The sequence below is a fragment of the Perca flavescens genome, chromosome 5 (genome assembly GCF_004354835.1).
Source record: "Perca flavescens isolate YP-PL-M2 chromosome 5, PFLA_1.0, whole genome shotgun sequence".
NCBI lineage: Eukaryota > Metazoa > Chordata > Actinopteri > Perciformes > Percidae > Perca > Perca flavescens.
This window is the reverse complement of record NC_041335.1, coordinates 26,014,463-26,039,286: the sequence shown is the minus strand read 5'-3', so window position 1 is coordinate 26,039,286 and position 24,824 is coordinate 26,014,463. Positions and strand designations below refer to the sequence as shown.

The window sequence follows — 24,824 nt, the reverse complement described above, 5'->3', positions numbered from 1 at the left end:
AATGTGGGCCAAGTGTGGTGTTAGAGCATGAGGTTGGAATTATTTTCTTTTATCACCAATTCATTGTCAATTATGGCCTCTGCAGGAGATTTGTTAATGGTAATGCAAGATTCTAAAAATTTCTAGAGCTGTAACTAAAGATAATTATCATCATCGATTAATCTGCCAATTCTTTTCTTGAATAAACGGTTATGTTTGGTATGCCTGCACGATAAATCGTTATAAAATTGTGATCTCGATTCACCCCTGTTCGTGATTTCATTTTTAAATGACTTAGATTTTTTATTTTATTTTATTTTTTCCTTCTTCAATTAATTTATTGAAAGCATTTGACATTGACATGTTTTAATTATGTTAAGACATGTTCAAGGAGTTCAGATAGAGCCTGTATCAGACCCATATTTAGTTCATTTAGTTATATGTCACTATTTTTGGTAGCCAACTGTACTTAAGTGGGCAGTATGTACTTTATTTTCTTTATTCATTGAAGCCTCTATGTTTACAGGCTTGTGGTGATGCGCAATGTGCTATAGGTGCCAAAAATAATCTATGTTTGGTACTGCCAATTTGTTTTGTTTTGTCATGGTTCATGTGTGCAATAAACATTACACTTCACGAGAAACAAATCGTGGCAGAGAATCGTGATAACAATTCAAAGCTAAAAAATCGTGATTCATATTTTCCCCCAAATCGTGCAGGCCTAATGTTTGGTCTATAAATGGTAAAAAAAAATGCCAGTCACAGGCTCGTAGAGCCCAAGGTGATGTCTTGTCCAAAATCAAACAAATTAGTTTGCAATGATATAAAACAGAAAATGAGAAAATGCTCACATTAACAGGAGCAGTAACAAGCAAATTATTAATCATTTTGGCATTTTTGCTAAAAAAAATGACTCAAACAATAACTTGATTATCAAAATAGTAGCCGATTTATGTTCTGCCGATTGAAACAACCGATTTATCGACTCTCTTTTCAGCTCTTCATGTATCTGTTGAAGACATGCAACATTTAAAATGTCTTAAAGCTGCTATTTCTATAATAACAATGGATCAAATTACTACAGTTATGTGAGAGGTGTTACACGTAGTGAGTAACCCACAGTGAGTCTCTGACTGAATCTCTCCTCAGCTCTGCGCAGCATTTCACACCTTTCAGCTCATTGTTTTTGTTTTCCGGCCCGCAACTTTACTGTTTTGGTTCTCTCCCAACGCTTTCATCAGCTTTGTTACTCAGCAGCAGCAGCAGTAGTCAGCTGTTTTTTTGCGAAAAAGCTCTTAACCCTCCTGGCTGTCCTCGGGTCAAATTCGCCTCTTTTATAAAAATCTTTATATCAGAAATGGGTTTCTTTTTAACCAAATTACCCAAAAGTAACATGGATGGTTCCCTACAATGCTCTTTGCCAGTTCTATTAGTGATCACTCCTTTCATTGAATTTTGAGTGTTTTATTAAATTTTATAGCATTCAAAAAATAATTTAAATGGTTTAAACAGTATCCTCACTAAACTTTGACATACACCAGTCTCTGATTATCCATCAACATACATTCCTCTGATATGAGTTAAAATAATTCATAATTTCAGCTTTTTTAACAAACAAATTTGGTATAATTTCATATAAACAAGGTTTATTGACTATGAATTTCAAAACAAAATGTTAAAGCTTTAGTCCGTAGCTTCTTTTTTATATTAATGAATTTCGATACATTTAAGCCATTTCCAAATGAGTTGCTACAAAGCTAATTAAGACTATCAGCTCCACAAAACTCTCTCTGAATTTCTCTCTTTATGACTACGTGTATGTTCAGAAGATTGTGGTGTCCGGCGAATTTCACACGCAGAAACTCGAGTGAAGATAATTACCTCTTGTGAAGAGTCCATCATGTTATTTTAATCCTCCGTTTCCTCCTTTGCTTCTAGCAACTACACAACTAGTGTGGATGAGCGGTGGGGGTGCATGCGCGATTACGCAAGGCTTGTGTCATGGTGGATGCAACAACAGTGGTGTTGTCATTACTTAGAAGTCTTCATTGGGGCGACAGAAACTACGTATTATAGCTTTAGACTATAGTGGTAAGAAGTTGGTGGTAGTGTAAAAAAATTGTCAAATGTTGAAAAAACATTGAAAAAAGTCTCATAAAAAGGGACAAAAATGTCAGAAAAAGTGTCAAATTCATAGAAGAAAGCGTCAAAAAAGTGTTAGTTTTCTATTTTGACACAAGAGGACATGGTCGGCGGGAGGACACCACAAGGGTTACAAAATATTAAACCCACCTACCTAACACCAAAAAACAGACAGACACAGTTAGCGACTAGCTGGTGAACCTAATGGAGCATTTAGCAGCTAGATAGCCAGAATATTTTAAAGAAAATATATAGCCTACTAGTTGTATGGATGTGTTTATTATTATACCATTGCGCTCCTGGGAAACTTGGAGCACACATCATATGTGATAGTAACACACAACAGTAGCTCAGACCTGCTAGAAAACATGGAGAAAAACGTTGGTGGGGGGAGATCTAAATTCAGTCTACGTGCATGGCCAAACCTGACAGCATGGGGCCCTTCACCCAAGGTAGAGTTTTGTTTTGTTGTGCTAGACCCAGGGATCCAGGTCTTGTTATTGAGCAATATGCACAGCTTTGTGCGATGGGGGCCAGCCCCTCATGTCCTGCTTGTGTTTTATCTCCTCTTTTACAAAGGAAGAGGCCCTGCAAACAGCCACCTTCACACCTCTCTTAGCAGCTCTACTGAATGCGCTCAAGCGCCTCTCCATTCATACGTGGTAATAAACTACAGAGAAAAAAAATATGAAAATGAGGGTAATGGTGAGTGTGCAGCCCTTTCTCTTCGCTGTGAAGAGGAAAAAGAAAGCACGCATCCTACGACTTACTGAGCTCTTTATGCGAAAGAGGAAAATGGCATTGAAATGTTTATATGTTTTTCCGAAAAGGGCGATTGAGGAGTGAAACGTTCGACAATTGTCCCAAAAAAACTCCAGCAGCTTGGAACCTTTATGAAAGTGCCTAATATGAACCACTGCATTGCGGTTGCCAGACGGGCCTTTCCTGTGTTGCTAAGAGAGTCTGGAACAGGACTGGAACAGGCTGGGCGGCCAGAGGGGGGTTAAGTGTTTCGGATGGTTGTACAGTGCTGCGCGGTAGATATGACTCGATGCTCCTATTTCTTCCCCGCAGCATGGGTGGTCTGCACTTGATTTTATACTGCCACCTATTAGCACCATGAGCCATTGATTTATGCAGCTGTCAAATTCAACTTCATCAGCTCCGTCAGCCACTGGTGAATTGTGGGTATGCTGGCAAAGCCTTTCCTCTCTGCACCTCCTACTTTGGGGCTAAAGTAAACTACCCCTGAGAGCAGAAAGCAAGAAAAAAATGCTGTTAAAGAGAAAAATACAATTTAGATAAATAACAACCATGCATACCACTGAGGCCTCCTCTGTGGAGAACTTCCAGCCTAAACATCTGGCTGGCTGCATGTAAGGAAAAGACTGTTTGAGTTAAAGCAAGGTGAGAAAGAAGGAATTCATGGCTGAAACAGCCAACTAACAGTTGAACTGCTTGGGGATCAGTCAGAGGCTGCACAGAATTATTAAAGCCAAGTGTTACTGGAAAAAAGCAGCATAAAAGATGGGGGGAAATAGCTGTATTCATGGCAGTAAATTTTCTGAAAGTACATAAGTATCTTGAGTAGTGCTAGGGTATTGTGCTTGAGGACAGGATGTGTTAAACTCCTTTTGAAAACCCGTCGATTGAGTGAGCGGTGAGTTATTTTGCATCAGGTCGTACAGTATAAAGTAATGGAAACTGTGGGTAACAGCTCTTATTCGCTGGTTAATGAAGAAATAGGTGTTATTCCCCGTGGGCAGAGCAGAGTAATGGGCTTAAGCTTGGTTGTAATGAGGCCGCTAGATTCACACTGGACTGGTGCTGCGGGCCAAACTCAACAAACACAGGCATGAAAGGAAGGTGGACTGTGCATTGGGGTGATTTACAGTATGAAATTCTTTACCATACGGATCATATTAGCAACCAAAAAGCAGTTTGGCTGCTACTGTGATGCTGAGGGAGCTGCATTTGAGATTACAATGATGTGGGAAAGACATTGGGGTTTAAAGTGTCAAGCCTAATTACTTTTACTGCAGTTGCAACCCAAGAACGTTAAACTTTATTAAACACCTGTTAACATAATACTTTCCACAATGGGTTTGTGGGAAACGTCCTGTTGGATCCATCTGAAAGGAAAATCATAAGATGTAGTCTCAATTAGTGATTCCCAAACTTGTACCCGAGGGGATACTTCTGTAGCGGATTGAAACTATGATTTGAATTCTTTTTATATATCCACATGGCACCTTCCACCAACCCGAGTCAGTTATAACACCTTAAAAGCCATGCGTTACCATAGAGATTGCAGGAAATCTAGTTAGCCAGCAGAGAAATCCAAATGTTAACAAAAAATGTATGGATAGATTGTTTAAATACCATAGGTAGCCCTAAGTAATGGATAAACAGTTCAAATAATTAACGTTATAAATAAAGCATTGAAATAATTGGATAAATAGTTAAAATTACTGAAAATGTGTGAATAAACAGCTGAAAGTCATTTTAAAACCATTTAAATCATAAGCTTAAAGGTATAAATAGTGAAATAGTTAGCTAAAAGTAATAGATACACAGAAAAATACATTAACATTACATCAAATGAATGGATAAAAAGCTGAAACAGTTGAAAGTAATTGATAAATGATAGAAGCGTCCAGCTTCTGCAACTCAAATTAGTCGTACGAATGCAAACTTGACCAAACTGTGCTAACATTGACACTTATGTAAAAAATATTTTAACATCCACTTCAAAGTGAATTTAAACAAACTAATTTGGAAAGTGACAGGTGGTGTCGATGAATGGGTACTTGAACTCATCTGATGGGGATGTCAGGGCACGTCTGACAAAATGGTTGGGAACCGCTTCTCTAAGATGATTTGTTATTCATATAGCATGTTATCAGTTCAGACCAGAGTCCTGCTACACAAACTGTATAAAAGAGAAACCTGCCAACTGCTGCTACAAATCTCTTTTCTGTTGTTTTGTTTTCCATCCTCACTCTTTACTGTACTGCTGTAGTGCTGCTCGGTTTGCCTTGACATGCAGATGTCTTGTGTGCGGATGCTTCAGACCTACATCGCAGATATTCACAGTGAGTTGTTGGTGTGGACTACATGCAGGGTGTGACTGGTGGAGTAAGCCTCTCCTTGGTGTAAAGTGGTTTACTTCATTTATGCTGGGTCAGAAGCAAAGGTCATACTTTTGAGATTAAAAAAAAAATCCTGTTAAAGTCACACGCAATCTTTCCAGATGCCAGAAAGTGTGATCAAACAGTTCCCAGTTAGAACCATATCATTTGGTAACATTATGATATTAAAGATGGCAGCTTGGTTTTCCCAAGCAAAACTAACTTGACAAGCGGCTGACCATAATTTGGGGTTGTGTGTTGCATTTATGCAGAGGGGTAATGGTGCAGAAGGCGGTTGTGTGCATGTGTGTGGTAGGGGTGGTAGTTGCTGCAGAGACAGAGAAATATTCTGGTTGGTAAGCATTCAAATATGCATTTCTTTAGTCCAGAAGCGACATGACTCGAGGATGAAAGAGCTGAGAGTATCATGAGCGTTTCACAGGGGAGGCTTTTTAGCTTTTGGCTGTCAGAGCCAGAAAAAAGGTAGTGGGAAAAACCTTTTACATAAATTATACACACTGAATATACAGTACAACAGCAGACGGGAGGAGAAATCTCAGCATAAGTGATGCATTTTAAAGGTATAGTTTGACATTTTGGGAAGTCCACTTTACTTTAGAGCGTTAGATGAGAAGATTGACTGACCATAAAAAAAAAATAATAATACAAGTCATATAGTATGTAATAGAACATTCTTTAAAATATATCCTAGTATAGTATACAATTAAAAATAAATTCTTTAAAAATGTCATAGTAGAGTATGTCATTAAAAACTATATACTATCATGGTATAATATTTTTATTTTGACATAATATACTATGACATATGACATTTTATGATATTTTATGACATGCTATACTATGACTTTTTATATTTTTATGACATACTATACTATGACTTTTTATGTGATTTTTCATATTTTTTATTGCATATTATACCATTACTTTTTATGAATTTCTTTTACATACTATACTATGACTTTTTCTTAGCCACAAAAATTTCATTAAATTGTCATAGTATCGTATATCACATAGAAATGTCTCAATCCCACTGTGCACCTATGCAATGATTAAATTCACTTAAACTTTAACATACAACCTCTTTGGACATATATCCATATTGAAAACAAGCTATGAAATGTAATATCTTGATGAATAGGGGGTAAGACTTTTTAATACTTTTTAAGGGCCTTAATTGTGACTAAATGTATCAACTTTTATTTCTTAAGACCCCGCAATCACCCCGTTAGTGTACAAGAGTGGCATCATTCTTCTCATTTTACTCTTGGAAAGAAAGCGAATAAGCGTGTTTTCCAAAAGGTCAAACTATTCCTTTAAAGTGGGTCATTAGAAAAATTCACCACGAAGATTGTCAGAGATGTAGTAAATCTTGGAGACAGCGTGTGACTTTATTAATAACTAACTTGTAAAATGTAGTGTTTTTTGAAAAGTACTTAAGAACAAAGTAACGTAAAGCATACAAATATTGGTATGAAAACAAGAAATACTCTCCAAAACTATGGACTAACCTGAATTATCCATCATAAAAAAAGAGCTACCTTGTAAGGTTTTCATACCATGACTTATCCCAGCATCATAGCCGCCGTAATGGGACCTTTTTTTTTTAACATGTGAATCGATACCTGCAAATGCATGTGTGGTGAGAGAAAGAAAAGTTTGCTCAGTTCACTGAAGCGTTGTGACCCTTCATGGCCAGGTTTTCAGTGAAGCATAAAGGAAGGATCCAAAGGTGGAAGAGGGAGTGAGGATTCACAGGGAAGCTGAGAGTCAACAGCCGAGCTGATTCCCCAGAGATTTCTGTCTGTCTCGCTCTGTCTGTTGACACTCTCCTACTCCATTTACTTTTTCATTAACCCCTTATCAAAATGTTTTTTTTTCTCTCCCACACTCCACTGACATCAGTGTGTGTCTCTCTCTCTCTCTCTCACACACACACACACACACACACACACACACACACACACACACACACACACACACACACACACACACACACACACACACACACACACACACACACACACACACACACACACACACACACCTCCACAGGATCCTGGTTCAGCTGTTCCACCTTGTGGTCATAATTGATATGAGGGTGTCCTTACACCAACACCTATGTACTCTCCTATTTCCTTAGAGAAGTGAACCTAAAGATTGAACATTTATGATTGTTAAGACAGTGTATAAGAAGAAGAAGAAGTATGAATGCCAGGTTGGCGTTCACATAGCAGTATAAAGACACTTTTTGTTATAGTTTTTTACTTATTGTTTGCATAATAAGTGCATTTGCAACCAGACACTTTACCTTTTAAACATTTTTACAAAACCAAAACCCCGACATCCAATTGAATAATAACAAAGAACTCTAAAAGTCTCTTTAACTATGTCAAAGACATGTGTCATAAAAATAAAATATAGAGCGACACAAGAAACCCAACCTGTGAACATATTTTATTTGGTGCTGAAAAGTTCAAATTGGCTGAAATAACTAATGGCTTCTCACTTATTTTAATTACTTGCAACATGTAGAGCAGCCAAAATCAATGTTTTCATTGGCCTGGATTCAGAGTTGGGCGCCCACGACCTCTTCCGCAAGTGTGAGTACATCTCTTCCCCCAAGTTTAACCTTAGTGCTAATGTTCCTACTTAAATTAGGTTTGCATGGTTTAAATAGGTCATATTCCAATAAAACAGGGAACAGTTAGCAGTGTCTCCTATAGCCAGTGTCAGGGCAGGAGTTTCCTAATTGTATGTCTGTTACTTCATGAATGCTGTACCTCAGTAAGCAAAGAGTCACTAAAAACATGTTAACTGTTTTTTTTTCTCTCCCTAAAATAAAGTCCTTTGGCATCAATCTGTGCTGAGACATTTTCCAGTTGTTTAACTGCTGAACTACATGGCCTCCCACTATTTGTCTGTTCCAGCTGTGCAGCTTGATTACACAGATATAGCATCCACTAGTGGTGTGAATAATAACCTGAGACTGAAAGCGGGGGTTCGGCAAAGGTTATCGTCAATATTGTAAAGCAAACTAATCAAAGTGGGCCGAGTACGTTCCCACGTTTGGAGCAGAAATGATGAGATCAGATGGAGAGAAAGTGAAAAAAAGGAAGTGAAAGTGCATAACTGGAACATGTATAGTAATGTGCACTTATCTGTGTGATCTCTTCTGCATGCTTTATCCAGCTAGTTAAGTGCAATTGGAAACATTTATTTTTATGAAAGCAGTTTTAATTATATAAAGCAGAGTATTTGACTGAAAAATATCTTATATCTCGTGTAATGTTGCGGACGGCAAAAGTAAATGGTCCCTGAGTTCAGTAAGCATGTAATAATGAGAAGCATCAGGTGTTTACCCTCAAGCACATCACCAATTTCCATCCTAAGTGATGATGAACGAGTGGAGGATATGGTGATAAGGATCCACTTTTACTGTAGCGCAACAACTTTCTGACACTCCAACTCCCATCCAAACCTCCACTCTCTTGTGGAAAATTAGATGTTTCCACTCTCAACTATCTTAATAATTTCAAACGTTGCCCCTGAATATGCAGGATCTTGAACTTGCGAATTGAGTTGCGACTTGAAAAACACCACATTTCATAAATGATATAGACTGTTAGTAGAACCTAGAACCATATATTGTACTTGTTGGTTGTTATAGTCTGGATTTCAGTACATGTTGACTTTGTCAGCTACACAATTACTTTTATTGCTGTAATTGTGTTATGCTTTTAATGCTAATTTTATTTTTTCTTCACACCCTGACAGTTGACTGGCTTGTTTGCGGCTGCTTAATTAAGAAGACCGTTCTGAAGAAAGAAACTGCTGCTGAAATTTCACCATGGAAAAGTAAAGGTAAACTTTAAAAAACAAAAAAACAGAAATTAAGAATAGATCATTTAATAATCAAAATTGTAACTGATGTACAATTCCCTGAAGAAAGAATGATACAAACTGTAACAAACCATTTCCCCTCATTTGTTTTCATCAGTTCATCAATCAGCTGTTGAAAGACCTAGTCATATTGGAGTCTCACTAGTTGTATTTCCATATAAGCGGAAGGCATAAGGACATATATACTTCATTCCATGGTGTACAGAAACCATAAGACTTTATAACCAAAAACTAATAATACAGTGAAGAGGCAATGGAAGACACCAGATAAAAAGACAACTGTTAAATCTGAAAAAAAAGTGATTTCTAGAGGACAAAAAGCAGAGACTAGGCACCAATGTAAAAGTAGTTTTATCCCTCAAAAATTGATTTCAACTATATGGCCCTTTAAAGTTGCAAGACCCGAGGTACTGTTGAGTGAAGGACGAGCTGATAGCAGCGAGTTTGAGAAAGCTCAGAAGTCCTCTTCAGCATTTCGACTCCTGCAGGTCTTGAGTTGTTTCAGACGCTCAATGCACTCCTCCACAGTGCGCTCACCGTGGACTTTGTTATCTCGGGTGCGTACATTCACGGTGTTACTCGTCTTCTCCTTCTCTCCCACCACTTTTCCAAGCAGGGAAACATGCAAAGAGGAAAGAAAGAAAAAAAATCAATATCTAGATGGACAGTGCGAAAGAGATAACAACGATAAAGAGAGGAAACAGACAGAAGAGTGAAAGCGAGTGTGTTGTCACTGACCCAGGATAAAGTTGTACTGCGCCAGCTGTGCATTTCTGATCTTTTTGTTCAGAGTGCAGCCGGGGTCGAGATCCACATCAGTCATGAAGCCGTTGTTGTGGAAGTCCTGCTTGACCTGCCACATTATCAGAGAGACAACAGTTGAATCCATGCCAGCACTTTATTACATTTCCTTTTATCATTTTTAATAGACTTCTACAGATTCCGTTTTTCAAATATGGACTAGCACATTTTCAGCTGTTTTTTTTTTTCAATAACAAAGATATTAATATCTTGACTGTGCAGCTGTTCATTTTATAAATAGGCTGTTTTGTGCAAGTAACAATGCGTTTAACACAAAAAATTATCAAAGGTCCAGGGTTTCACACATTTGAAAGGTAAACTTGGGTTTTGTTTTTTGTTGCTCTAGCCATCAGTTGTAATAACATTGTACTGGTTAAAAAATAGGTCCAAAGGGGCAACAAACACAAGCAGTCAGACAATCAGAAAGATTGTAAACAAGCCAACAGATTAGTCAAATGTGTCTGAAAGATCATTTTAAACAGTACTGCTGTAGTTGTGTGCATAGTTTTCCTTCCTATAACCTGTGTGATTTTCTGACCGCCTTAGCACTTTACATATGTACATTACTCTGCACTTTACTGCTTTTTGTACTTCTGGTTTGATGCTAAGCTGCATTTCGTTGTCTTAGTGACTGTGCAATGACAAAGTTAAATCTAATTCTTGGAGTGAGACTATGGACTAGAGTAGCTATTGGTCAGTGGTTACCTTCTGAGCGTAGTCCTCACAGGTCGGTCCGACAGGTACAACCATCACTTGATGAGGAGAGAGCCACAGTGGCCTGAAACCCAACAAGACACATTCAACTGGTTAGCAGAAAAGTAGGACAGATTACCAATTATTTACACCCCCAAAGAAGTGTTTCTTCTTTTTCTTTTTCTGTTCAGTAAATCCGAAAGTCATTAACTGTGCTCAGGCGGAAATGCAATGAAACAAAAAGGTCTATGTCTGGAGTCGGCAAATCAACTTTTTTTTAAATTGATTCTTTACAAACCATTTGCCTCCGTAGCTTTCAGTCAGGATAGCGATCATCCTCTCTACTGATCCCAGGATAGCTCTGTGGATGATCACTGGTCTCTTCTTGTCGTCGCCATCATGACTACAAAATCATTTGAAGGGGGGAAGGAGGGGAATTAGGAACTCACTTAAAAAGAAACATCCAAAAAGGAGAGAAACAGTGATCATCTGGAGAAATAAGTACATTCTCAGTGTTCGGGCTGTTATTATTATTATTTTTTTTTATAATACGGTAAAAACGGTTTAACAGCAAAATATAAAAAATCTATAGCCTCTGAGGCAGCTACTAAAATCTTGGTACTTCTCCATAAATGTACATCACAGTTTCATTCAAGCCAATCCTATGTTTTTCTTTCACATCAGCACTTAATGTTATCCCATATGCCACCATTTACTGATTTCTCCAATATTTGAGAAATAAAATGTATATCTTTGATTTTGTTAACTGTATGTTTAATTCTATGATGCACATGTGCATTTGGAATGGAAAAAAATAACTTTTTTATGCCATTTTACTTACAAAATGTGTCTAAAGCAGTAGAAGAGTTACCTGACAAAGGTGAGATTGAAGCGGATCGGAAGCTGGAAATCAAGCTGAATTGTGGCACACTGATGGTACCGACCGATGGCATCCTTGATCTGAATGTCAATCTGCAAAGAAACAACGCAAGTGATCAGCAGCTAATCCTCCTGCTGTTTCACAGTTAAAAGGGCATCATTACTGCAGCGCATGGCTCACCTTTGGTCCATAAAAAGCTCCATCACCGGGATTGAGAATCCATTTCTCCCCAAAGTCATTCAAGCTGTTCTCCAGTTGCTGTAAAAACAAACAATTAGTGTTTTGTTACGCTATCAATGGCTGACCAACATGCAAGTAAACAGGGGTGTTAAGCAAAGCTGTATGTTTAGACCTGACATTTCCTTCATCTGGAACTAATCACTGAACTGAGAAATGTTAACGTCTCAATAATATTTTATGGTTGCCCGAGGGATTTAATGAGGTGAGGGAAACATGCGGCAAGTTCGGTTCCAGTCACTGATGCCAAGTTTTTCAGTCAGTTTCTTGTGTATACAATTTTCCACCTTTGTGCATGCAAACATTAATCATAAAAAGTCAGTACTGAATTTAGGAAATGGTTCCCTCAGAGAAAAGTGTCCTGATAGGTCAACTAAACAGTTGTAGAACTTAAAGACTATTCTAATTATCTTATTTTTTTATTTTTTTTATTCACAGCTCAAGATATTAAACTGGTCATACTCATAGCATCCCTAATTTGAGAACTGTGACTTACTGAGAGAGGTATACTATTATTATTATTATTATTATTATTATTATTATTATTATTATTATTATTATTATTATTACCCACGCAGTGAGAAAGAAACAGCACAATCTCTATGCTGTAGTCTTTAAGTTCTCTGGTCTATTCTGTCCATCAGCAGACTACAGTGTTTAATATTTAAAAAGTTACTGTGGCCACTGGATTGATTATTAATAAAATAACATGTTAAAAATAACTTCCACTATCATGAGTAATGTGCTGCTGCCAGCGGGCAAAAGACACACTTGGAAATTCAGTTAAAATGAAGCACTACGGACAGAACACCACTGACTTAACCAGAGATGGAAATTAAAAAGGAGCTCTTTAACGTTTATAAAGTATCTGTATCTGCATTATATATGGCTCACATTTTACCACACTTATTGAGTTTCCATCTGTTCAAGTATGAATGTGGATATAGTTCCCTGTGGGCTTTGATTTGTTGTACCCTAAGACCAAGTAAAATCTTTCTAGTGGGTGAGAAAAATGGAGGATTTCCTGTAGACAAAACAGGGAATGCATTTTGCCACAAAAAACGTCAATCAATATGATAAAAATATCACAATCAATGAAGGGGGAGATGACACATGGTTTGGGACAGTGAGGCATAAAAAGCATCATCTTATTCTGTTTCAAACAGTAAAAAACTAAACAATAATCAAAACATCTTTGAGGCAGTGTTGCAATGTGCACTGCAGATGTAATAATTCACTGGTGAAATCAAACGGGCCTCTAAACAATCAGATCAAGAGGAAAACAAATGTCATGTGAAAGAACAACTCACCCTGCTTTAAAATTCAACGCATGGTGTGTCTCTGTCACCAGACACCTTTTCATTCATTCAGAGCCTGCCAGTAAAGGCTTGTCAGACTAATAAACCATATACTTGTGCTACTGATAAAACAATACAGTATACGTGTGGCACCTTTATCCAACAACTGTCATTTAGTGATTTTACTGATTCATCCATTTGACTAGAAGTTGTCCCAAGAGGGACACTGGGTTTCATCTAATGCCGAAAGCACACTTATTACTTATTATCACTCATTTTAACTCACTCACTCTTATTATTTTGTTCAAGATAGTTTTAAACACTACCTGTTCTCTCCCAGAGAAACTTTAAGCTGAACCCAAGATGTAAAATATAGCTCTGGTCCACAGAGAGTGAATTTGATTTGACAGCAAAGGCAGACGGTGACTGCACTGTACTAGATTCTCTGGAGATGAACGAGCATTTTCTGCTTCGGAACAGATAGCAGCTCTACAGAATAAAAACGGATTCATTAAAGAATAAATGTTCTCCAGGTCTACAAATTAAACTTCCATGTGCTGTCTTTGAAGTGGTTCCAACATTTCCATCTTGATAATATCACAGATCAGCATCTTAATTCTCCAGTGAGACTTTGTGAGAGTGCGGTTCTCAATTTAACCATACGAGAGAAACAAGAGGCTTTCCGATTACCTTTTCTGCTTGGTCCCAGACATCCGGGTCCCCCAGGAACTTCTCTGGTCTTGTGGAGAGGTTGAGTTTGAAAGTGAAGCCAAACACCTCATACACAGTCCGCAGGAAATCCAGGCAGCCCTTGATCTCCTCCTCAATCTAGGGTAAAACAAACAATGTGAGAGAATTAGCATAATCCATTGTCAAAGAGCTGCATGTTCAATTTCTCATGAACCATCATACGATATAATCACCAGAATACGAGGATAAACAGTTCATCTTATTGGATGTACATGATACATGTGACTGTTTCTCAAGCAAGCAGCTTGGATGTCAAAAGACATGTGGTCAAACAGGATCTAAAACAGAGAAGAAAAATTAAAAACAAGCGCCTCTGTTCAAGAGGGAAAACGATCTCTCCCAAGTCCTAACCGTAAGCTACCATCTGCAGACATGATTATAAACTACATGGCAAGTATAACATAAGAACATATACTCTCCTTTGCAGTTTGCTTTACATTTGAATTTGGTAAGTCACAAAAGACACTAACAGTTAGGGGTGCACGATTCAGAAAATGTCAAGATTCGATTCAAAAACTATTCTCGATTAAAAAAAAATAACGATTCACAGTATGTAAATGTAGTTACTTTTCCCATGTGATTGCAGTAGACAAACAATGTTTTTAAATAGAATTTTAAAAAAACACCCCTACTAACTGACAGCTGCTGCAGTCAAAATGAAAATTTAAAAAGGGAAACAATTTGTGTACAAAGTGCAGTCAAATGATTACCCATCCAATCCACTAACATTACTGACAAAAGTTGTAAGTTGCTGTGTCTCTACATTAGAACAGAGCAATTAGGAAATCGCTTCTGTCTTCCAAAATTGTGTTTGTTAGCATCAATATTGGCAGCTCTCCTCTTTGGTGAAATAACTTAAAATGCAAATTGCTACACCATGCTGCGGCAGCTTGTGGAGTCCTCTCACTTAACCTGAGAATGTGACAGACTGTTCACTGACAACGTTACCTGAATTTATTCAATAAACTGTCCCAGCAAGACACTGATTTACTGAGAGCCTTCAAAACTGGCCTTCTTCAAACAAGTATAAATTCTTCTCCACAGAAAGCCACTTCTCAGTAAACTGTGATTGCTTCCCACCGTTTACCGCTGTGTGTTTGTTTTTTTGTCTTAGCATTGTTTAACTTGCATTGAAGGGTTTGTTTTTTCTTGGAAATGCATATATTGTACTTGTATTCATCTAAATAGCAAGTGTAAAACATTTATCAAAAAGGTATTGCCAGGACAATGCGACATTGGTATAAACAAAAATCCCGTCATTGTTTTTAGTGTGTGTTAGTATCAAAATTGATACAGTAGAACCAGAGATTTTGTCTTTCTTATTCCACACATTCATTCCTCTTCCTTGTCAAAACCTGGCATTCACATTACGAACAATGCAACTTCGACAGTTCGGTTGGAGAATTGTGTGTGTGTTACACCAGTAGTGGCTAACGGAGCCTCGAGCAGAGATGAAGAGCGGGTTACAGACATCTGGTAAAAACCACATAAAGTGAAATTTTCATGCCATGGGACCTTTAAGATAATTAATCAAGACTTCAAGCAGCTCTCTCTGGAGACGCAAAAAGGCTTTATACAACCTTTTCACATGTATAGTAGTACTCCACGTTTTTTTTTTTTTTTTGTTTGTTTGTTTTTAAAACAGGCTGATGTGTAAAATTGGCGGAATAACCCTTTAAAGCCACATTTATTGGTGCCATCCGGCAACATTTTCATCGCATTTGAATCCAAAATGTATGAACTTGGCAGAGTATTGTCAATGCACCATTGTCCAAGCCTCACCTGGTCCATGGTGCAGAAGATATGAGCATCATCCTGCTGGAAGCGGCGGACACGGGTGAGGCCTGTCAGGGCTCCTGACAGCTCGTTCCTGTGCAGAACGCCAAAATCGGCCATGCGAAGGGGCAACTCTCTCCAGGAGCGTGGACGGTGATCAAACATCAGGCTGCAGCCAAACAGAGCCAGGCATCACATAAAAAACAACACAAATTACTGCCTACTTCAACCTCACAAAAACTAAAAATTGCTCTACTGCTTCAATACTACTATGAAAGACTGCATTCAATATTTGATTTAACTGACATCTAACACAAATGTGTTTGAAAGCTCAATTTCCATTTCAATATGATCTCCAGAGGGTTTGCCAATGTGGATAGCACAAAGATTGGAACAGTAAAAAGAAGATAAAAGATTTTAATACAAAGAGCTGCAGTCTGGCTCTTCACACTGCAATGCAGCATTCAGCAGTACATTGAACTGGGTCATTCAACAACACAGTGGTCCATTACGAGTCGAGCGGAACTGGATGACAAATCTAGCAGTAAAATATGAAGCTATTTCACAATGACTGTGCCAACTCCTGATAACAAAACCACTCTGCAAACTCTTATTAAGCTATTTAAGTGTGGTAAAACATTGCTTAATGGTTGTCCCAGTTTGCCACAGGTACTAAATATTGTACCAAGATTAAATAACAATACTCTGAGCTCATTAAAGGCTACCAACACATTTAGTGCTGGAGAAGAACAAACAACCTTGGCTCCAACAAAGTTGTTTCTCTGTTAAAGACAGAAACCAACAAAACTTATCTATTTCACATTGGAGCAAGACTTGATTCACAGTGTGGGTGTTTTTTTCTTTACATTTTATGTTCATTCTTTTCTAGTCCTTTGCTGAAATTAAAATCGTATTTTCAAACAACTCTGAATGTGAGGAAAAGGAGGCCTCACCAGTGTCCCGGGCAATTCATGGGTTTAAGGGCAAAGGTCTCCTTCTCTGCCTCGAAGGAGAACATGTTGTCGCTGTAGTGCTGCCAATGGCCGGAGGTCTGCCACAGCTTACTATTGTAGATGTTGGGTGTCACCACCTCCTGGAAACCTCTCTTCCTGTACTCACTCTGCCAAAGACAGACATAAGACAGTCTCAATAGTGAAATCATCTTTGTGAGAATTCTGAGTATATACCATAATGCTCTGTACACATTACAACTACAAACAACTGGTAAAACTATTTGTCAACACCTGGGGACTCGCTGATAAATAGTGCTTTTCATCTAAAACATTCATTTTGAAAAAGTAAACTACCTCAGAAAACATTTAAACCGCTGCATATTCACATCCCAGTTGGTTTACACATGATGAAGGGGATTTGGTAGCCTGGCTGACACCAGACCCTTCTCAGTTGTAACTGAGAGTGGGTCTGGGAAAGCTTCATTGACAGGTCATTTCCATAGGGATGTCACCAACGGATGCCACTCAAATGCCTCTGGACGCAATTGGATAGTCCTTCAACCAATCAGACCAACGATCTGGGTGACGCTTTTCACATCCAGTATCCAACTAAAAAAAATTTGATTCTGGTTTTTGGTGTCGTCCCTCCACGCCCTACTTTTTCCTTGCAGGTGTTGCATATTGCAAACTTGTTATCTTCTGCACACACGCTGAAGAATTTCCAAACAGCTGACATGTTGCAGGTTAATTCACGAGGTTCCCTACATGTGCAAGAATAGCGCGGACACGCGTTTCACACCGCAAGCGGGTACGCACACACACACGGCGGAGAAGTTGAGAGAAAGGAAAAAGAGACAGAGTCCGTGTGTGCGTGCGTCCTTGAGAAGAGAACTGTAACTCGTATAACTTATGTTGTCAGTTAATTGTAGTATTGACCTGCATGAAATCGGCATATGTCACACTGACCTGCGGGTCGCCGAGCACGTGAAGCAGGGCTTCGGTAGCCGTCATGTTGAATGTAAACAAAAAGCTGCTCGCCGTTGCTGCGCTGTCCTCGTCGCGTAAAGCCCGCCTCAGCGGTTGTGATTGGTGTTAAGCCCGCCTCAGCGGTTGTGATTGGTGTTAAGCCCGCCTCAGCGGTTGTGATTGGTGCCTCAATTTTGAGGACATTGGAAATGTCTACAAAAAATTTGAATGGGCTCTTCGCCAGACTGACTTGCAGAGCAAATCTCAAATTTGCCGGAAGTTAGTCAGGGTTTACCCAGGCTAGGGATTTGGTTGCGTGCCTATTAAATAAACACATCCCACTACTCCCCAGTCAGAAATCTATCTTACCACATCAAATTGAAATTGTTTCTAATGTGCACTGCATTATGACTAAAAACCAAGTGAGACAGAAAAATGTGATGTGTCAATATCTATTTACAGCATTATGGTTATAGCATTATTGTTGTGGGAAGAGAGGGCACACATATGATTTTGCATTTTATTGTATTTTATGCACATGTTTATGTGGAAATAAAAAATTAAAATCCTTTTGTTTTAGTTGTGAAACTACAACATTTTATATGCGCAGCTCCTGGTTTCAAAAAATGTATTCATTAGCCTTTCATTGGTTTTAAGACCATGATCAAGTTGTATTATGAACATATAACTAATCCTTTCCTACCTCTCTATAAAAGAATATGACGCTAAAGTGATTTAAAACTGCAGCAATACATCTTGTGAATATATAAAGCAATTATTATTGCACAGGCCAACTAAAAGGTCCAAATCTGTTCTCCCCAAGCTTCCCTACCAATTTAAACTTTCTGAATTATACCCTCAGTCTTTTTTTATGTCTTAAAGTTTAGAGTGAGGTCACAGCAATTTGTCCACTGTGTGTCAGACAGCTTTAGACTTACTCTGATGAACTCAATCAGGGTGTTGTAGATGAAGGCTCCCTTAGGCATAAAGAAGCAGCTTCCTGGGCTCAGGTCATGGAAGAAGAACAGGTCCTGCTCCTTAAATAAATAAATAAATAAATAAATAAATAAATATATATATTTTTTTTTTTTTTTTTTTTAATGCTTAATTGACATATATATTAACAATACATGTAAATTGTATTGTAGTGATACTTTCTGAAACATTATTCTGACATTTAAAAAATGCTACAAATGCACCCAGAGTATGCTATATATAAACACTATATTTTCACACTTCAGAAATGGCTTTGAATATCTTGTCTGTTGAGAAAGTGTGACTTGGTAACATCAGACACACATCAAACCCAATTCTGGCTCTTATACTTTAGAAGTATTCTACTGGTATTTCTTAAAATACAGTGAAAAACCTTAGTTTGTAAGAATAAAATCTGTAGGAGACTATTTCAAAATGACTATGGAAATCAAGTCTTTCTACTGGTAGTTTCTTCGCATCTCAATTCTTACCCGGCCCAGTTTGCGGTGATCTCTGTTCTTGGCTTCCTCCTGAAACTTCTCCCACTCTTTGAGCATTTTGGGGTCAGGGAAGGAGATTCCGTAGATCCTCTGGAGGGTTTCCATGTCCGCCTTTCCCTCCCAGTATGTAGACGAATTCTAGCACATGACAAAAGAAATATGTTAGCTTTAATCAGTCTTTTGGGTCCATCAAATCCCTTGAGAGGCAACTCTGCTCTGAAATGGGGACATATGTGCTTACTCGACATTCAGGGCACAGAATACAGTACATGAAATACTACTTGTTTTATTCAACAATATGTCCACATATACACTGACAATACATGGCTCACCTTATGGATCTTAAGTGCCTTGATTTTCCCTGTATGTCTCACATGGGGCCCGCGACACAAGTCAATTAAGGGACCACACCTAAAATGCAGAATGTTTAGTGTTTTTACAAGTGTGTTTACAAGAATAGTATAAGTGTTGCGTTTAGGATAAGGCTAGCAATATTCTATATATAGTATATTTCTATCATTGTTATCAAAAATAAAAAGACCAAAACCAAGAATGCGTTAATCTCTCAGTACTCTCCAACTTCCCGACCGATCTCTGACACTGCTGAAGACATAAATATTTAAAAACAAGTCACAAATTCATGATTAAATGCTTTAACGGGACAGATGAATTTCACTTGCTTTTTAGCAAACATCACCCTAATAATACAGCGCCCATGTTCATTGTAATAAACAAAGCATATGACACAGAGGAATATGCTATATCAGGCTTTGGCAACAGAGACAATACTCAGTCAGTAGGATCAATGTATTCATGGTTTTGGTATTTTAAATGGGTTGTGTGGTTGACACTACAAAAAATATAGTTTATCACCAGAATTTTAATTTAAAGACAAAAACATTGACATGCACAGGGCCAGGACTCACCTGTAAACCGTGGTGGTGGGAGTGGTAACCTTCTCATTCAGAATGCGGCACTTAAACTTGTTGTACTGTCAAGGAGCAGAAGTAGTTTTAGAGTTCTGTTACTTATTAAATGTTCCTTTTTTTTAATGCGCTTGTGCATTCAAATACCTTAAACATTTCCAACAGAGTTTCCTTCTTTATCTCGAGCCTCTCAAATGGCTGCTTCTCCTTGATAATTTTTTTGCACAAGGTCTCCAGACATGGAAAGTCATTGCTCGATACGCCCCTGTCCAAAACATCAAAAGAGAAACACAACAAGAGCATTACATTCAATGACAATGACTGTGTCTTACTCGGTCTGCCAGTGTTTCTAGAGGGCATCATGGATGTGACCAATAAGCCATGTGGCCAGACCTTTTGTTCACCAATGTAATTCTTTGACATCCAGAAACTGATAACCTAAGCCGAGCATGGGCAAGTACTTAAAAGTCCTTGGCTTTAGGGCTTGAGCAATGTCAAAATATGCTTGCAAACAACATTCTCCAAGAATTCCATTTGCATAAAATGACTTCATTAAGGAGGTTGTAGAATTAATTAGACAGCTCTCCTCACGCTCTCCTGCAGCAGGGAGGAATGCATCTGTTTCAGGGAAAGGTCAAGTGAAAAAGTTGTTAAAATTTCTGAAGGGGTCTCAATACATTTTCAAAGCTTCTCAAAAGCAATAAGCAACAAGCTCTAGTTCTGTGTTTTGAATAGATGTGCTTTTAGGCTTCCAATCCTGTGAGCATACGTATATAAAAAGATGGCATTTAAAATCCACACCCAAGTGTCATTCCAATCAACCGGTTTTGTGTTTGCCACCAGTCAGTGAACCAGACCGTTGCCAAGCATTGAAGTACACACCAAAATAACAATAAGAGCTGACTAACACCAATAATTATACAGACAAATCTGAACCCAAAGCCTGTGTGACTCACTCATTGTTCTCCAGGAACATGTCGTAGTAGAACCCGTTCTCAATGGGGGGACCGTAGCAGAGGCAGCCTCCATACACCCTCTCCATGGCTTCACCTAAGATATGGGCACTGGAGTGCCAGTAAACCTAAACAATATACACCAAAAATATTACTTTATTAGCAGAAACTGCAGTGCAATCCATCCTTTTGTGTTTACTAAGAATGGGAAGTATGACTTTACTGGAAAATCAAGATTGTTGACCTTGTTACAATCATTCATTGTGCTGCAGACTTTGTTAAAGCTTTTGGAAAAAAGTGAAACCACTTACATGTGTAAAATCACTTCTGTTGACACAAAAGAAATGTTGAAAAATATGCTCTAAAACCTGCTGAGACTTTGGAATCTCTTACGTACTTGAACTGACAAATTGCTCTTCTTCCGGTAAAATACAGCTTGTATAGACAATGATGATAAAATTGGACTTTTAATTTAGGAACAAGTCTGGTTATTCTCTTAGAGACCAGTTGCTGCCATTTTTATGACAGTACACGATTGCAGCAGTGTTTTACATTCTCACGTCTCCTCTTAATGTCTTTGTGGCTCAGACAGCTGGTAAATCACAGAGCTTTGACATTCAATATTGATTGTAAACCTCACTCATTAATTTAACCTTGCCTGTCCTGACTACATATCAATAAGGTTGAACGAACTCTGCGAGATGTGTGTACTGATCAGTAATTATCGGATTTGTTAAAATCACAGTACACTGACAAAATCCAAAAAAACTAATTTACACCTTCACTTGTGACAAAATATAATGTATAACCTTAGCACATAATTTCTCAAATGTATAAAAACAAACTGTATTGTTCTGAATACTCAACTGAGATTTAATGGGGGAAAATCTGAAGAATTGTTGAAATTTGTACTTTTTTCATAGGCAGGTGAGTATAGTTTTTGTGGTCAAGAAGGAGCTAGCTGTGCATCCAAAAAAAGGAGTTTAAGATGAATAAACTATACTACACTCTTCTCTCCTATATGTGGAGGGGAAAAAATAAAAACAAGCCTTGTCTGCGTCAGAAAAGGGATGAGGTTTACTTACAGCTTGGGCCTCCTCATCATCAAACTTGAGCAACTGAAGGCTGCAGTCGTCCTCCAGTGGCCTGTCCAGATCCCATACACCGTTGTTCACTTTAGCAATCACTGTGTTGTCGGCGAGGCCTTGACTGGATATAAAACAGGAAAATATTCCACATCAAATGAATGTGTGTCAGTGTATACTGGAACAGATAAGCTTGGTCAAAAGAGGTCAAAATATAACATCTTGTTTTCCATCCTGTATAGCTAACACACCATTAAATTGTGTTGCGCATTTCAACATAAATAAATAAATATCGCAATAACCATCCTTCCAATACTGATTATCTAATTTTTGTTTTACATGCTTACAAGATGTGTGCATGATTATATGATAATGGCGACTCAAACTCAATCTTCCAATTTAAATTATTTTCAGAAAAGATCAAGAGAAATCTGAGATGCAGTAGTAATTATTTAAACTTAGTTTAAAGCTTTGAAATTACAACACACATACAAAACAATCCAATTGCCTTGGTCATGAGAATTTTAGGACCTAAAAACAGGCTCATGTGCCACAGAAGGTTAGAATGACATGCCATATGCACCAATGTGCTCATTGCGTCATAAAGAAATAACAGAGGTGAAGCTGAAGTTGGTGCTTTTTAAGTCGTGGAGCAATGCAGCATCCACTCATACAACGATGGTCATAGAGATGCTTACATTTCCCTGTGTTTTGTGCAATCTGGTCATGTGAACTTTGGTTATGAACATTAAATCTATCATCATTATATAAATATCAACAGTCTCGAGCACCTTTTGTATTCCCAGGCTATGCCACGAGAAAGTTTCCACTCCTTCTTTTAACACTTGTCTTCGCTGGACGGTCTTAGGTTGGCGGGTGTCATTTCCAATTACTGTGTATTTAATGTGGGTGTTGTAAAAGACTTTTGAAAGTGTAACAATGAGTACAGTCTGTCCAAATAAACTTGACAGCTAATCTTTGGAAAATAAACTCCTGAAACACCCTTGAGGTTTTCCTTCTTTTTTTGTGCTACATGAAAACGAGGCGTCACATTTAAAAGTTACATCATCATCACACGGACCTGATTCCACAGGCCACTTGGTACGGTGTAGTCTTCCAGGACTCGGCATCCACCACCTTTCCATCGGGCAGAGTCACCTTGATGGAACGGCTGTTCTTCGCAGCCCTCTCTGCCATGAGAGCTTCATGCTCAGCTTTCAGCTTAGCGTACAAAGTCAGACGCTCATCAATGTACTGGGGTGCTGGTGTCAGCTAGATGGAACCAAAGGTGTAAGTAAATGGAGGATAGCGGAAAAATGCTGTCACTTTAAAATAACTCTGATTGGGTTAATCTGCACAAATCTTTGCTAGTTTATGCTAATGCTAATTGCCGAGTCTCAGTCAACTGCACATCGGACCATTATTATCCAGACATGACAGGAGGTTGAGATGAACATTTTTAAAAATATTATTTTCTTTGTCTACCCACTATTTTCTAATCTTCTCAGTTTGCCGCAGCTTCTAATTCACAGTATGTACTGTAGATTATTATGGAACAAACAGGACTAAACAGTGAGAGCACAAAGACACACCAGCACTTTACTGTACTGTATTAAGGGACTTGGACCAATACGTGACATTTATAGTTTGTGTTTTAGATTGTCGAAATATTTTCTGTTCTGAAACTCAAATTTCCATTCGTGCTAGAACTATCTCAATGGGATGTCATTGTTGACCTTTTTATTTTCATTGCACTTCGAAATATGTGTAATGTTTTACCAAATTAAAATATTTGTTTTAATCTATATTAGTATCTAATCAAAATGGGTGTGTGGCTGCTTTGAGATGTGTGAGCATGCAATTACAAAGACCTACACAAATATGTACACCATGATATGAGTTGTTGTAAAACAATACATTATGATGTCTAATAATAGCATCTATATAGATTAGCAATTTACCTCTGCCCTACTTCCAGAGTCCCCAGCAGCACTTTTAGCCTTCTTTTTTCCTCCATCTTTACCACTTTCAGTTCCTCCCTGTCCAAAAATCACGCTATGACGTTAGTGAACTTTTATCAAGAAGAAAGCGGATAAAAGACAAAGAAGTTTAGTATGACGCTGGTTCAGACACACCTGGATACGACCTACGCACTATATGCATACAAAGAGAGTGCTGTAATAATATATTCAGTGACAGTGAAACATTCAAATCACAGAATTTTGAATTGAGTTTGGCGTAAAAGGGTATTCTCTCTCCAGAACACGTTAGCTACGTTAGCCAAACCAAACTCGCTGGCTGGTCTCGTTTAATGACAATGTAACACCTTTTTAATGCCTAAACAGATTGAAACAAAAATTTAACTAACGCTTAAGTTATCTTGAGAGTGACATTTTGGGTAAAGCAAACCTAACGTTACTCATAAAGGCTAGCTAGCCACAAGGTAGCACCGCATTGCTGGATGACAGCATTAATCTGACTAACGTTACACTAGCTGCTAGCTGGCTAATATGACTTAAACGTAGCCGGTTACATCACCTTTTTTTTCTCGTCCACTTGCAATTCGCTCATTTTCTCCACGACAGTTTGGTCAGCCATAACAAGTGAAAAGCTACCTCAGTTTAAGAGATAACTTTTGCAAGTCTATGCTGTGCTGTACTGTACTGTACTGGTGCCGGGTAAGGGCTGATGACGTTGCCCGGATATTGCGATTCTGATGCAACATTGCCGTAGTAGGCGGTGCTTTGCTATAACAAAAAAACTCAGGGAAAAGTCAACAAATTATTTCAAATTATATCATCAGGGCAGTAGCCAGCGAGGGAGTTTTGATAATATCTAAATTTTGGTTTATTTCTTGT

General features: G+C 38.2%; 1 protein-coding gene across 1 annotated transcript; it reads right to left on the bottom strand.

Moving 5' to 3' along the window:
- Positions 1–9,163: 9,163 nt before the first annotated feature.
- tars1 (threonyl-tRNA synthetase 1) lies at positions 9,164–24,705 on the bottom strand. Its single transcript, XM_028578971.1, has 19 exons — positions 24,505–24,705; positions 23,928–24,005; positions 23,048–23,238; positions 21,967–22,090; positions 20,885–21,009; positions 20,076–20,193; positions 19,929–19,993; positions 19,335–19,413; positions 18,994–19,140; positions 18,466–18,564; positions 16,562–16,728; positions 15,615–15,777; positions 13,773–13,910; positions 11,728–11,805; positions 11,539–11,639; positions 10,966–11,070; positions 10,680–10,752; positions 9,912–10,026; positions 9,164–9,776 (listed from the first exon to the last, which is right to left on the bottom strand). The coding sequence occupies exons 1-19, from the start codon at positions 24,562–24,564 to the stop codon at positions 9,628–9,630; spliced, it is 2,175 nt and encodes a 724-aa protein (XP_028434772.1). The 5' UTR covers positions 24,565–24,705; the 3' UTR covers positions 9,164–9,627.
- Between the last annotated feature and the right edge of the window lie 119 nt (positions 24,706–24,824).